The sequence below is a fragment of the Odontesthes bonariensis genome, chromosome 14 (genome assembly GCF_027942865.1).
Source record: "Odontesthes bonariensis isolate fOdoBon6 chromosome 14, fOdoBon6.hap1, whole genome shotgun sequence".
Classification (NCBI taxonomy): domain Eukaryota; kingdom Metazoa; phylum Chordata; class Actinopteri; order Atheriniformes; family Atherinopsidae; genus Odontesthes; species Odontesthes bonariensis.
In genome coordinates this window covers 34,925,040-34,938,071 of record NC_134519.1, presented here as the reverse complement: position 1 = coordinate 34,938,071, position 13,032 = coordinate 34,925,040, and the positions used below count along the sequence as shown (strand labels likewise).

Genomic DNA, 13,032 nt, shown 5'->3' with positions numbered 1-13,032 from the left:
ATAATTTGTGATTAAATGGGAGGGTGCTTTCATCCTGCGAGGGATGTGCTGTAGCAGACTTTTCTAACAAACCTGCTATTAAGTTACAAGTTAGCTTATACAAATCTCAACTTAACTTGATAAATCACATAAAAGCCACCTGCACTTCAAAAGGATGTTCTTAACAGATGACATCTCTAGACTCAATCATGTAAATAACCAATACCCCAAGTACACCAGGTTCTTGCTTCTTTTGCTGGCTACCATAAGTGATGACAAAATATTTTACCAATATCCGTTTACTAACACTTTATTTGAATGAATGCACAGTCATAATAAATAAAAAACAAAAATATCAAGGCATTACAAAAATAAGCTCCTAAAAAACAAAAGCTACAGTAATGAACAGATGGTGGCGATGTGACTTATTAAAGTTTCTGTGGTTCCACTCTTATGGAGACAGTCACACCCAAGTGAAGGCATAACTCGTGCACACAGTGCATACAGTTTCAAGAGATGCCAAGGCATCCTCATCGTGCATTTTCCTTGCTGACAAAATCCTCCATGGAGACCTGCAAACAATAATGGAAGACACTCATTTACAAGACTGAACTTTTATGAGAACGCCAACTTCTAAAGGCTCCATGGACCACTCCCAGTTCAGCCTCAGTCTTTCTGCTCAGCACACACACTTACAATACTGAGTTTCATCTACAATATCTTGTTAGAATCTACGAAAGCATCTATACTAAACCAGATTACATAACAATCCAAAGAATGGAAGGATGAATCAGCTGTGTCCTCAGGTTACAGTAACAGAAGAGAAACACTGCACTCACCTGCATGAGCAGCCTCTCTTTTCTCAGTTTGTTGTAGAAGAGGAGAACATCCGGATCTGCTCGGACCACACGGGGGTCAAAGTCCATGACTCTCAGACCCTCCAGGCTCTTTGCCCGGGACAGGGCCACGTAAGCCTGGCCGCTCTCGAACACACGAGCCAGAGAGATCTCAACACAGTCAAGTGTCATTCCCTTAAAAAATAAAAATAAAAGTACTAAGGCTATTTTACAACCAATACAAAGCCACTGTTTAAGAGGACATTTGTTGGGATTTGGCGCCATGTAGATAAAACTGAATTGAATTGTTTCACGCTATAGACAAAACAATTCAGCAAGTATGGTGGATGAATGGATATTCCACCAAGAGGAACCACTGACATTAGGTCAGTTTCTTAAACTATTTACATACAAATACCTGATCACTTGACACAAAAAAAAAAAAAAAAGTTAAATTGTGTTTGCAATGTAATATTCTTCCACACAGATAAAAATGTTCAGAGAATGCCCTGGCACGGGACCAACTGCAAGATTCAAAATCACCAAGGCAAGACCTACATCACACTGGTGTCTTATAGCTCTTTTGTCACTCATTTTCCCTTTTCTTTGATATGGAATGGTAAAGTGGTTGAACTGGTGAGTTAGAAATTGTGTCCATTTGTATGGATGCTACACGTTCCCCCTGTGCCAGCGTGGGTTATGGTTTCCCTGTTCAAAACACAAGCATGTTCGTTTAATAAGGGTTCATGTAACCATGTACGGTTGTTTGTCTCCGTGTTAGCCCTGTGATGAACTGGTGACCAATCAACCCAATTAACCAAAGGGCCCCTTTTCCTTCTCTGGCCAGTTACAGGATCAGGATATAGAAGATGTTGTGGCAGCAGAGGGGAAGCTGCTGATGAGACAGCCGATGGATTAGTGATGACAATCCAAGCGTTGCTGGCTCCATTTCAACAGAATTGTTGCTCCAAGTCTCACCTAATCTAACCTGAGTCACTTGCCAGTTGTAAGATGTGAAAACTGTCAGCAGGAAGCGTTTTGTCCCATTCCATTTTTGCCTTTATTGGCACACAGCAGAGCAATAACAGGAAATGAAGAGCAGAGACAGGGGAACCACACATACCATGGAAGATTGGACTCGATTCTAATAGAGTCCCAACAACAACAAACAGAGGATGCTGACTGACTGCGTTCCACGGCACACTCAGACAGTTGGGGCTACAGATAACATCAGGGCTCCTATGGAAGTTTTTCTGTGCCATCAGAGTTTGAATACGAATTTCTAATATTGAATTTTTACAGCATCAAAATCAGACTTTGAATTTGAAAAACCAACAGTGTAAAAAAAAAAAAAAAAAAAAAAATTTCTAAAAACAAAAATCAGTGTAAAAAAATTCAACATCCAAAAAAAATTCAGTGGAAAAAGAACCAGACTTAACATCCGTGTAAACAGGGAGAAGCAATCGATCCCTGTCTCAACTCATCCAACGGCAGCCAATCAGGTTACGCTCCATTGGACAGATCAGCCATGTCCACCAACGCGGGTGATGGTGCTTCGGTGAGTGAGTTTATTTGCCATTTGTGTTAATAAAATTGAGTAATAGATATTACTAATATCTATTGAGCTGATATTAGCTTGATTGGCTGCCGTTGGATGAATTGAGACAGGGATCGATTGCTTCTCCCTGTTTACCCGGATGTTGAGTTGATGTTTTTCCACTGAATTTTTTTTGAAGTTGATTTTTTTTACACTGATTTTTGTTTTTAGAAATTGATTTTTTTTTTTGCATTGTTGGTTTTTCAAATTCAAAGTCTGATTTTGATGCTGTAAAAATTCAATATTAGAAATTCGTATTCAAATGGCACAGAAAAACTTCCATAGGCTCCAGACTGCGACCAAATGGTCGCATTTCAAGACCAAAATTTGAGTGTGCGCGACTGAATATCAGCCCTTTTAAAAAAAAAAAAAAAAAAAAAAAATTATTTTTAAACATGTTAAACGTGGAAGGGGCGCTTCATTGAATCCGTAAGCCAATGAGTGTGAGAAGGATACTGTAATTGGCTAATGTGTGGAGGGGGAGGGTCCTACAGTTTTACATTTACAAATGTCTGTGGAAGGTGAAAGAGAAAGATTTCACATCACAACCTGTGTGCGTTTGAAATGAGCAAGCCAGCTATTGACTCGTTCTTCAGACTTGCGGCTAGTGTGCCAGTGCCTGTGCTACAGTGTCACAGTTGGATGAGGATGATTCAGAGTCAGAGGTTTGTGTGGCGAAAAAGGTCCAACCCCAAAATTTTCGCGAAGAGTGGCTGCGAGAATTCAGCTGGTTGAGGTACTGTAAGGAGACCAACTCCATAAACTGCAAATGTTGCAGTCGCTACCCCAGAACTGCGGGGAACACCAAGTTTGCCGACAGTGCAGGCAATGGCAGTTTAAACATAATGTTGGAATGAAAAAGCAAGGCCACTGCCGGTTGCTTTTAGAAGACAAGAGGCTGTAAATCATAGCGCAGATGAGGCAGAAATGATGCTGAAATTTAACACGGCCTACTTCGTTGCTAAGGAGGAACTACCCTTCACCAAATTCAAGAGCCAGCTCGATCTTCAAAGGAAGAATGGCTTAAAACTTAACGAAACACAACAACGATACAGCATGCGCGCAATTTATCGGAGTAATTGTGGATACTCTGAAGGGGAAGACTTACACGAAGACAAAGGATGCTACATACATATCAATTATGATCGAAGGGGACACGGACGTTTCTACAAAGGAATGCAAAATCATATATGCAAGGATCCTGAACACAGGGAAACCAGAAATATTTTGTTGGCCACATCTTAGTGAAGCATGCACATGCTCAAAGTATGTTTTAATTCAAATTCTGTTTAGACCCATCCCTAACTTCTTTTGCTGTCTTATTTGAATATTTTTGTAGTTTAAATAATCCCTTAATCTGCCATAATGATGATTCAGCTGTGAGGGTCGGTTTACCTTCTATGTTGCATCTTCAAAATGGCACAATAAAATGTGACACTGAATTTGAAACAGCACATTGTAATTTCTTCATCCATTATCAAGGTATTTATGAGTAATATAGTGAAAATGAGTGGAAATGAGAATATTTGGTTAGTATATGGATTTACGGTGTGTGCCCCTAAAATTTTCAGTTGGGGGCTACAGCGCTCCTAGTGAAAAAAGTTAGTCTGGAGCCCTGAACATGCAATAATAATTCACTTAAGACAAGCCCACTCTACATGTTTGTACTCCTTGGAAACGCAAATCAATGCTTCCTACAAAGAAAGTAAAGTCACCTTTGGCGAGATCGTACATCTGAATGCGATTTGAGGCCAACATACTGGTGGCTGGGCCTTACTGCACTGACCTGGCTCTTGTGAACAGAGATAGCCCAGGCAAGTTTGAGTGGCAGCTGCCGTCGACTCAGGTGGATCCCACCACCAGACTTGAACACCCAACGCTCCGGCTTTATCACCTCTGTGACACCGCACAGAAAGCGCACACGTGGAAGTCCTGAGGATGAATGGAAAAGAGGTTTTATATATTTAACACAAAAGACAACATGGAGGCACAGCAGCTATTTGTGGCATGTTCAGGATATAAAATGCACATGAAAAGAAATGCCTAGATTTCTCTGGTTGCCTTAAGGCCTAATATTGGAGGTTTTGAAATCCTAAAAGTCTGGACCTGGATGACTGAGAATCTATACCGACAAGATTTTGCAAAGCTGCAATTACACATGTAGAGAGTTAAAAATAACAAAAAAATGTGGTTTAAAACCTTGTTATTATTTCATTTTTTCTCCTTTGTCAAATTATTTCTACAATCATTCAAACTTTTTTTTTTAGAAAAAAAAAATATATATCAGATTTGATTTAACAGATCTAAGAATAGAATAAGGACACAAGGAGTAAAATGAAGAAACTATACCGATTCATCTAGAAAACTCCTGGCTGTATGACAAAAATATGCAGCTTGTGCCTCAGGTGCCCAAATGCGTTTCTTATAATGTCAAACATTCCTTTTAATATGGTCTACGAGTAGAAAATATTCAATTCATCGTCTTTCCCTGAGCAGATATTGTTGGAATATCCCAATAAAAACATACTGACCACTTTGTTCAGACTGAAAAGCCACCACAACTCCTCGAGCTCCATTCACCAGACCTCGAGGAACATCCAGGTTTTTTGTCAGCATCACCTTTAAAGAACAAATATTTCGAAGCAAGACTTCACTTCAACTGAGCACAGAGCATGATGCATATCACAACAAAAATATTTTATTTTAAAAGGACACCACGTATGTGCACAAACACCTACCTGTGCTCCCACTTTGAGCTGAATCTGGCTGCTGACGGGGCTGTGAGCGTCTATAGTCTTCCCCAGCTCTGGGTCACTGTCAAGGGCCTCAAACACATGCACTGACCCTGAGGGACACAGAAATGATTTTTATTTTACCGATACAGCTTCTAACAATAATAATGTAGGAGGCAGTTACAAACGATATCTGATGGAACACAGACAATTATCAATGTGAAAAAAGATACCAGAACATTTAACTACAAACAAAAAAAGTTAGCAAATAAAAAAAAAAAAAACTTAAAAAACTATGGTAAAACCAGTCTGAACATATAGACCCTGCTTCAGGGATCAAACAGTTTGCTGGTGGTAGTTGGGTCTTCCAAAAATAAAAAGGTACACCAGAACAGAAAATAACATTACTTAGAACAAGTAATCTACTAGTAATTATTTAAACAGCTTTTGGAAAGAAAGTGGTTTTAAATTGGGTCACTATTAACTACTGATAACAATATAATCAGGATCCAAACCAAACTAACTCACACCTGTTTGAAGCTACAGGGACAAAAGGAAGTCTTATGGTCAAATGTCAGAATACACACCTGGCAGCTGCTGGAGTTTGTTCTTATTGGTGAGCTCCACGTCATCCTTGTGTGTGCACAGCCTGGTGGCGAGTATATCGTCCTTCTCAATCTGATGGTAGGCACTTTTCATCAGCTTAGCTGTGACTTCCTCTGTCACCCTGAACGGTGTTAATTGACAAAATCTTTTCCTTAGAAAATAGCTTTGTAGAGTGACGGCTGCAATAATATTTGTGTAATATTGAATGATGCCGTGTAATGTGTCGCATTCTGCAACAAAAGTTTAAAAAAAATATGTGCACTGATCAATTTGGCTGTACAGAAATAAACTGTGGTGATGACATAGCTTGAAGAAAAAAAAAAAAAAAAAAAAAAAAAAGGTACTTTACCTCCCCACCCTCACTGCCTGCAGGAGGGAGATGAAAATCTGATCCGTTTGCCTCCGTACTTCTGTTAACTCCATGCTAACCTGAATGACTTTTCGCCAACTCCTGGCCTGGAAGTTCAGAGTTGAAAAGGTTATTCCATCAACGTCCGTTAAAGCTCTTCAAGAATGCAAAGCAGAGACTGTAGGATAAGACAGGTGCTGACTCAAACAGAATGTCCATTATGAATAAATAATGGCCATTCTGTAAAGTGCTGTAATGACTTACAAACCAGACAAGACTCGCAACGTTTGCATTATTGTACCAGCAGTAAACCGGCTTTTTACATCCAGTTTTACTTCCAATTACATAGAACACCAGAATTTATATGAGGAAGCTGCACCTGTTGTTTTGCCCTGGAGTTTAAACATTCCTTTTGTTTCTATCAATTCAAAGACAAACATATGGGCTGACCTGAAAACAGAAGCCAGCTTTTTCCTTCCCCTTTGAAACCGGAGGCAGTTGAAGGAAGTCGCCACATACGATCAGCTGGATGCCTCCAAACGGCTGATTAGACCTCTTCACTGACCTACAAGTGAGTGGGGGTATGTCATTTCCATGTTGCCGTCACTAACAATTACAGTCAGGTCCTTAAGTAGTCAAAATATGCATTATATTGCCATTGCGATATTGATATGAAGTAATCAAGATGCGAATCAAATGCAGATTTTCAGCCTTTATTCACCCATTTTCCATACCCACTTAATCTAATGTAGGGTTGCAGGGGGGCTGGAGCCTATCCCAGTTGGACAGGTCGCTAGTGTCTTGATTCATGAGGTTTGAAAATAGTACATTAAAAAGGGTCAGACCACAGAGATTGAATAATTGGGATATGTTGCTTTACACTCGGTAAAATCGTCTGAATCGATCCTGAGAGCTATGTTGTCAGAAGCGTTAGCCCCTGGTAGGGTCTCCAATGGCAAATTGGTCTAAGGGGAGGGGTCAGACTAAGAGCAATTTAAAGACCTTGATGTAGTGGCACCAGAGGAAAAAAACTGTTACCTCGCCTGGAGATAGCCTAGTGGCCGAGCCGTGGCTCCTGAGGCTCAGTCGGGCCCAGCCCGAAGAAAAATCAGGAGGCCACCTCCACTTGGCCCACCCCGGCATTGCAAAGTGGCTCAAGGGACATGGAATGTCACTTCGATGGTGGGGAAAGAGCCTGAGCTGGTGTGTGAGGTGAAGCAGAACCAACTAGATAGAATTGGGCTCACCTCTACACACAGCGTTGGCTCTGGAACCAAACAACTCTGGAGTTGTCCATGGAGAGAAGCGTTGGGTGGGTGTGTGGATCCTCACAAGCCCCCGGCTGAGTGGCTCCGTGCTGGAGTTCTCCCCGTGAGCGAGAGGTTAACTCAAATTACCCAGACTGCTTGGACTTTAGGTGGCATCCTGGAGAGGATGTCTAATGAGGATCCCATTGTTCTTCTGGGGGACTTCAATGCCCATGTTGGCAATAATAGAGTGACCTGGAGAGGCGTGATTGGGAGGAACGGCCTCCCTGATCTGAATCCCAGTGGTGTCTTGTTTTTGAGTTTCTGTGTAGTCATGGATTGTCCATCACAAACACCATGTTCGAGCATAAGGTGGCTCATAAGTGTACTTGGTACCAGGACACCTTAGGCCAAAGGTCGATGATCGACTTGTTGCATCATCAGACCAGTGGACATATGTCATGGACACTCGGGTGAAAAGACAGGCAGAGCTGTCAACTAATCGGAGTGGCAGGGTGGGGTGTGTTGTATGTGGAGCATGGGGTACCGGAACCGCTTTTATAAGTTATCCAGCCACTGTATAACCAAAGCAAGAGCTGTGTCCGCATTCTTGGCACCAAGTCGAACTTGTTTACAGTGCGTGTTGGACTCTAGGGCCAGGGCTGCCCCTTGTCACCGATCCAGTTTGTGATTTTCATGGACACAAACCGGTCCATGAAAAATTTGAACTTTATGTATATTGAGGAGAACGAAATAGAAGAAATTAATTTTAAATTGTGTGAATGTTTAAATCATTTCCCCACCTGGCTATCGACTCGAGTTTGTCAAAGAACTGGGCCTCCACCATGGATATCTCGTCAATGATGAGGTGTCGACAGCTGGTCCAGTGCTGCAGCACGCCGGGCCGCTGAGCGAGCTCAATACACTGCTCCAGTGGGGCAGAGCCCGAGCCAATACCTGGAACAAAGCATGAGAATGGAGACACATGGGCAGAAGTGACAAAGTGAACAATATTCATGCAAAAATTTAGCTTTCCCCATGAAATTCCATCCATTTTCTATATCCGCTTAATCCAACTCAGGGTCACGGGGGGCTGGAGCCTCTCCCAGGTGTCATTGGGTGAGAGGCAGGGTGCACCCTGGACAGGTCAGCAGTCCATCACAGGGCCACACAGAGACAAATGAGAAACAACCATCCATGCTCACTCCTAGGGAGGATTTAGAGTCACCAATTAACCTAACATGCATGTTTTGGGACAGTGGGAGGAAGCCGGAGTACCCGGAGAGAACATGCAAACTTATTCGAACCAGGAACTTTCTTGCTGTCAGGCAACGGTGCCTCTGCATGAAATGGAATGTAGAAAACCTCCGACACCCAATTCTTCATCATTTCAAATATTCATAAGCTGAAATACCCAGTCACATTTCAATTTAATCCACAGGTGGGATTCTTCTTCAAAATACAAACACACAAAAAATAAAAGCTTCTAGATTACACACATCTTTAGAAGTAAACCTAAAATCATCCTTCAGTTATGTTAAACTTCTTATCAAACATTTGCATTTCCAATTTTTTTTTGTTTTATACCATAAGGGAATGTTATTTAAATTTGGACTCTTGGTGTGACACCATAAGTCATTTTTATTTTATTTAATCTTTAAAACCTTTATTTAAAACAAACAAACAAACAAAAAAAAACAAGTACAAGCACAGACCCATGATTTATTTATTTTTTTTTTAATTTGGACAGCAAACACTTCTATCCACTTAACCTTCTAATTTAGCATACGTCTTTGTTAAAAGCTGAAAAATTGACCAATTATTGGTTTAATATTTCTTGTGGATGTGTGCTTTAGCTTGTTGATGTGTGCTGCAGCACAACATATTTGTTTTTCCTCAAAGACAGTGAGATGACTGACCTGCAAAATTGTGTAATGTTGTTCCTCCAATGTGACATGCAGCCACTCCCGTGCTGGCTGTTGCAAAGGTGCTCTTTGGTGGGAGAGATCCCATGATCCTCTTTAGCAAGAATGACTTTCCTGTACCTGGAGAAAAAACAAACAAAACGGCACAGAATTTGATCAATTTATTATAAACCTAATCAATGGAAATTTGTCAGGAACAGTTTATCCTCAAACACGTTGTACCTGCACTTCCGGTGAAGAAGACATTCTTGCCACTCAAGACTGCACTAAGAACAGCAGCTTGATCTTTATTTAATTTACTGGATGAGAGCGATAGGATGGGTTTCTTACAAGGGTTAGCCTTGACCTGAAAGCATCAACAAATATGATCAATTCTTCAAAAGCACAACCCACAGTGTGGAGAGTAGCAAGTGGAATAAGAGATTAATAATGCAACAGCCTAACTACAGCTTCACTCAGGGGCGAGGCTAGGGTATTTTTAGTGGTGCCAAGGCACCACCGTGAGATAGCTCGGCACCCCCTGGCTCAGCACATTTTTTAAATATTATATTATGCAAAAACATTTTTTTTGCTCAAGGATGCATTATTTTAGTGACCATTTTATTTATTTTCTTGCATTTGTTTTTGTTTTAACTCTTTACTCCCAAAATAAATGTTGAGTTATCATCAATATTTGTCTCAGGCTCTCTGTTATCTACGGTTGCCGACACGTGCAAACGCGCTGCAAACGGCGAAACAAATCCAACAGTAAAATGCTGCAAGAGAAAAATGCAGCAATAACAAAAACGACCAAAGCACACGCGCCGCAAACCCCAAAACACATGCAAGAGAGAAACGCTGCAAACTTCAAAACACAACGGAAGTTCGCCAGGCCACTAGGGGGTCTCGACCTATGGGATAGGGGATCGACTATGGGAGATCTACCATATTAATGAAAGAGAAGAAAGTCAAAAGGTACGTTGTCATTTATGTCTTTTTTAAACACTTGGCCGTAATATTTTACCTTATTATAGCGACATAATTCCGCTGCTCTTCTAGCAGCAGTTTGCAGCGTGTTTTTCTCTTGCATGTCTTTTGAAGTTTGCAGCGTTTCTCTCTTGCATGTGTTTTGGAGTTTGCAGCGTTTCTCTCTTGCGTGTGTTTTGGAGTTTGCAGCGTTTCTCTCTTGCATGTGTTTTGGAGTTTGCAGCGTTTCTCTCTTGCATGTGTTTTGGAGTTTGCAGCGTTTCTCTCTTGCATGTGTTTTGGAGTTTGCAGCGTTTCTCTCTTGCCTGGGTTTTGGAGTTTGCAGCGTTTCTCTCTTGCATGTGTTTTGAAGTTTGCAGCGTTTCTCTCTTGCATGTGTTTTGGAGTTTGCAGCGTTTCTCTCTTGCATGTGTTTAGGAGTTTGCAGCGTTTCTCTCTTGCATGTTTTTTGGAGTTTGCAGCGTTTCTCTCTTGCCTGGGTTTTGGAGTTTGCAGCGTTTCTCTCTTGCATGTGTTTTGAAGTTTGCAGCGTTTCTCTCTTGCATGTGTTTTGGAGTTTGCAGCGTTTCTCTCTTGCCTGGGTTTTGGAGTTTGCAGCGTTTCTCTCTTGCATGTGTTTTGAAGTTTGCAGCGTTTCTCTCTTGCATGTGTTTTGGAGTTTGCAGCGTTTCTCTCTTGCATGTTTTTTGGAGTTTGCAGCGTTTCTCTCGCATGTTTTTTGGAGTTTGCAGCGTTTCTCTCTTGCCTGGGTTTTGGAGTTTGCAGCGTTTCTCTCTTGCATGTGTTTTGGAGTTTGCAGCGTTTCTCTCTTGCATGTTTTTTGGAGTTTGCAGCGTGTTTTTCCTCTTGCATGCGTTTTGAAGTTTGTAGCGTTTTTCTCTTGCGTGTGTTTTGAAGTTTGCAGCGTTTTTCTCTTGCATGTGTTTTGGGGTTTGCAGCGCGTTTCTCTCGCATGTGTTTTGAAGTTTGCAGCGTTTTTCTCTTGCATGTGTTTTGAAGTTTGCCGCATTTTTCTCTTGCAGCGTTTTACTGTTGGATTTGTTTCGCCGTTTGCACGTGTCGGCCTCCGTAGTTATCCCTGTCAAGCCACAGTCTTTTGAAATGAAGAGGTCAAAAAGGTCAAAGCAAAACTAATACGGCTACAAAATTTATAAATGTACTAGTTCGCTAGCCTGGCTGACGCGTCGACAATCTCGATGAGATGGTGGTCTGGGAACTAGGTGTGCATTTTCTCGTATTTGAGGCGTGGTTTACGAATGCCTAGAGCCATTTATTGGGCGCTACGAATGTCTATCAAATGGCGTCTGGTTCTTCCCATGCTGCTTTGCGCACGATTCATAGCCAATTGTATCACTTATACCAGATGACGACAGAAATTCGACAAGGAAGAAGAAAAAAAAAAGTAAACTTGCGTTCTAAGCTACTTAAAACACTTTCTAAGGCTGCATCGAACGGTAACGTTGTGTCCGCTGCCATGTTGGATTAACACTCTACAAGCTTCGTTGTCGTGCATAGACGTCGTCATCGTCTTGCTGCCCCCCCCCCCCCCCCCCGTTCTGTGATTGGTTCCCAAACTCAGGCAAAAATAAGGGCGGCGGTTTCCAGGCTGACTTTGCAGTGAGAATGGAATCGTGCGCAAAGCAGCAGGGGAATTCCCAGGCTACTAGTTCGCCTCAATTAGTGAGAAATAATGTGCCTCTGTGAGCACTGGGGGCTGGGCACCCCTAAAGACCAGATCCTAAAATCGCCCCTGGCTTCACTGAAGACATGGAGGAACGTGGATGAGAAAGTAAATGTTCTGGTGCTGAGTGTAGGACTCACCGGGCTGAAGTTGGTGTCACTCCTGGACCGTTTGACCTGCTGCCCGGTACCCCGGACGGGCATCTTATTGGTGCAGTCAGCCAGCCCAGCAGGGGCCACTTTACTTCGCATTTCGTTGACCTTCTGAATATCCTTTTGCTGCAGAGGGCTGATGGCCTCGAAGCTGCGCGGCAGAGCGGCCTTCAGCTTCTCCCGGTCGCTCCGGGGCTTGCTGCCCTGCCAGGCCTGATGTTTGATGCTCAGGGTTCTCAGAAAGAGCCTCAGCTGGTCAGGCGGACAGTTGGACATGAGCACCTGGATGTTTGCGGGAAGCAGCTTCACGGTGCACTTCCCCTCTCTGACGAACTTGGTGAAAAGTCTGAACTCTTTGAGGTGGAAACTTTGCGGCACTTTTCCGTCATGCACCCGGAGGATGATCTCCTGGAACTCATTGCGGCCGAGGATAACAGCGGCTTTGCGGACCACCTGCCTCCGGATGGCCTGGCCGCAGCTGTTCAGGTGCTCCACCGCCACGCAGCACTGCAGCTGTGCGCCCTCCTCCCCTGAGAACATCACAGCGACTTTGCGCCAGACAGCGATTCACATTAATTTAGCATTATTCGCGTTTTATGAGATAAAGATTCAAACTAGTCAGTGCCTATGAAGTAGGAGAGCCCCCCCCCCCCCGCCTGAGTTGAATCAGTGTAACTTTAGCGCAGCTGAACCCAATTCAGTCAACACAAACATCGTTCTAAAATGAAAACTAACTGCGCGTTCTAAATGAACGGATGAGTCCCACTCTTACCTATTACTTTAGAATAAACGATGTGCTCCTCTTTGTCTTTTGTCTCGGCACAGGAGCTACTTTAAACCTGAACGCGAAACGCCGACTTTCAAATTCTATGTACGTGAAATCAGCCAATGGCAGAGCGACGCTTCTGGCCAATCGTAGCGAGGAGATTTAAAAGTGCATCCAATGATAAAAGACATAATCC

At 42.6% G+C, this 13,032-nt stretch overlaps 1 protein-coding gene across 1 annotated transcript; it reads right to left on the bottom strand.

Moving 5' to 3' along the window:
* Positions 1–309: 309 nt before the first annotated feature.
* On the bottom strand, positions 310–12,610 carry pif1 (PIF1 5'-to-3' DNA helicase homolog (S. cerevisiae)). The gene is made up of 12 exons (XM_075482423.1): positions 12,059–12,610; positions 9,494–9,617; positions 9,266–9,391; positions 8,150–8,303; positions 6,550–6,664; positions 6,100–6,206; positions 5,732–5,871; positions 5,151–5,257; positions 4,944–5,031; positions 4,199–4,344; positions 819–1,010; positions 310–551 (listed from the first exon to the last, which is right to left on the bottom strand). The coding sequence occupies exons 1-12, from the start codon at positions 12,608–12,610 to the stop codon at positions 510–512; spliced, it is 1,893 nt and encodes a 630-aa protein (XP_075338538.1). The 3' UTR covers positions 310–509.
* Positions 12,611–13,032: the final 422 nt, after the last annotated feature.

Coding starts and splice junctions, on each gene's coding strand:
- pif1 (XM_075482423.1), bottom strand. CDS start 12,610: ATGTTCTCAGGGGAGGAGGGCGCACAGCTGCAGTGCTGCGTGGCGGTG. Junction 9,618..12,058: donor GTGACACCAACTTCAGCCCG/GTGAGTCCTACA, acceptor TGATGCTTTCAG/GTCAAGGCTAACCCTTGTAA. Junction 4,345..4,943: donor TTTTCAGTCTGAACAAAGTG/GTCAGTATGTTT, acceptor ATTCATCCTCAG/GACTTCCACGTGTGCGCTTT.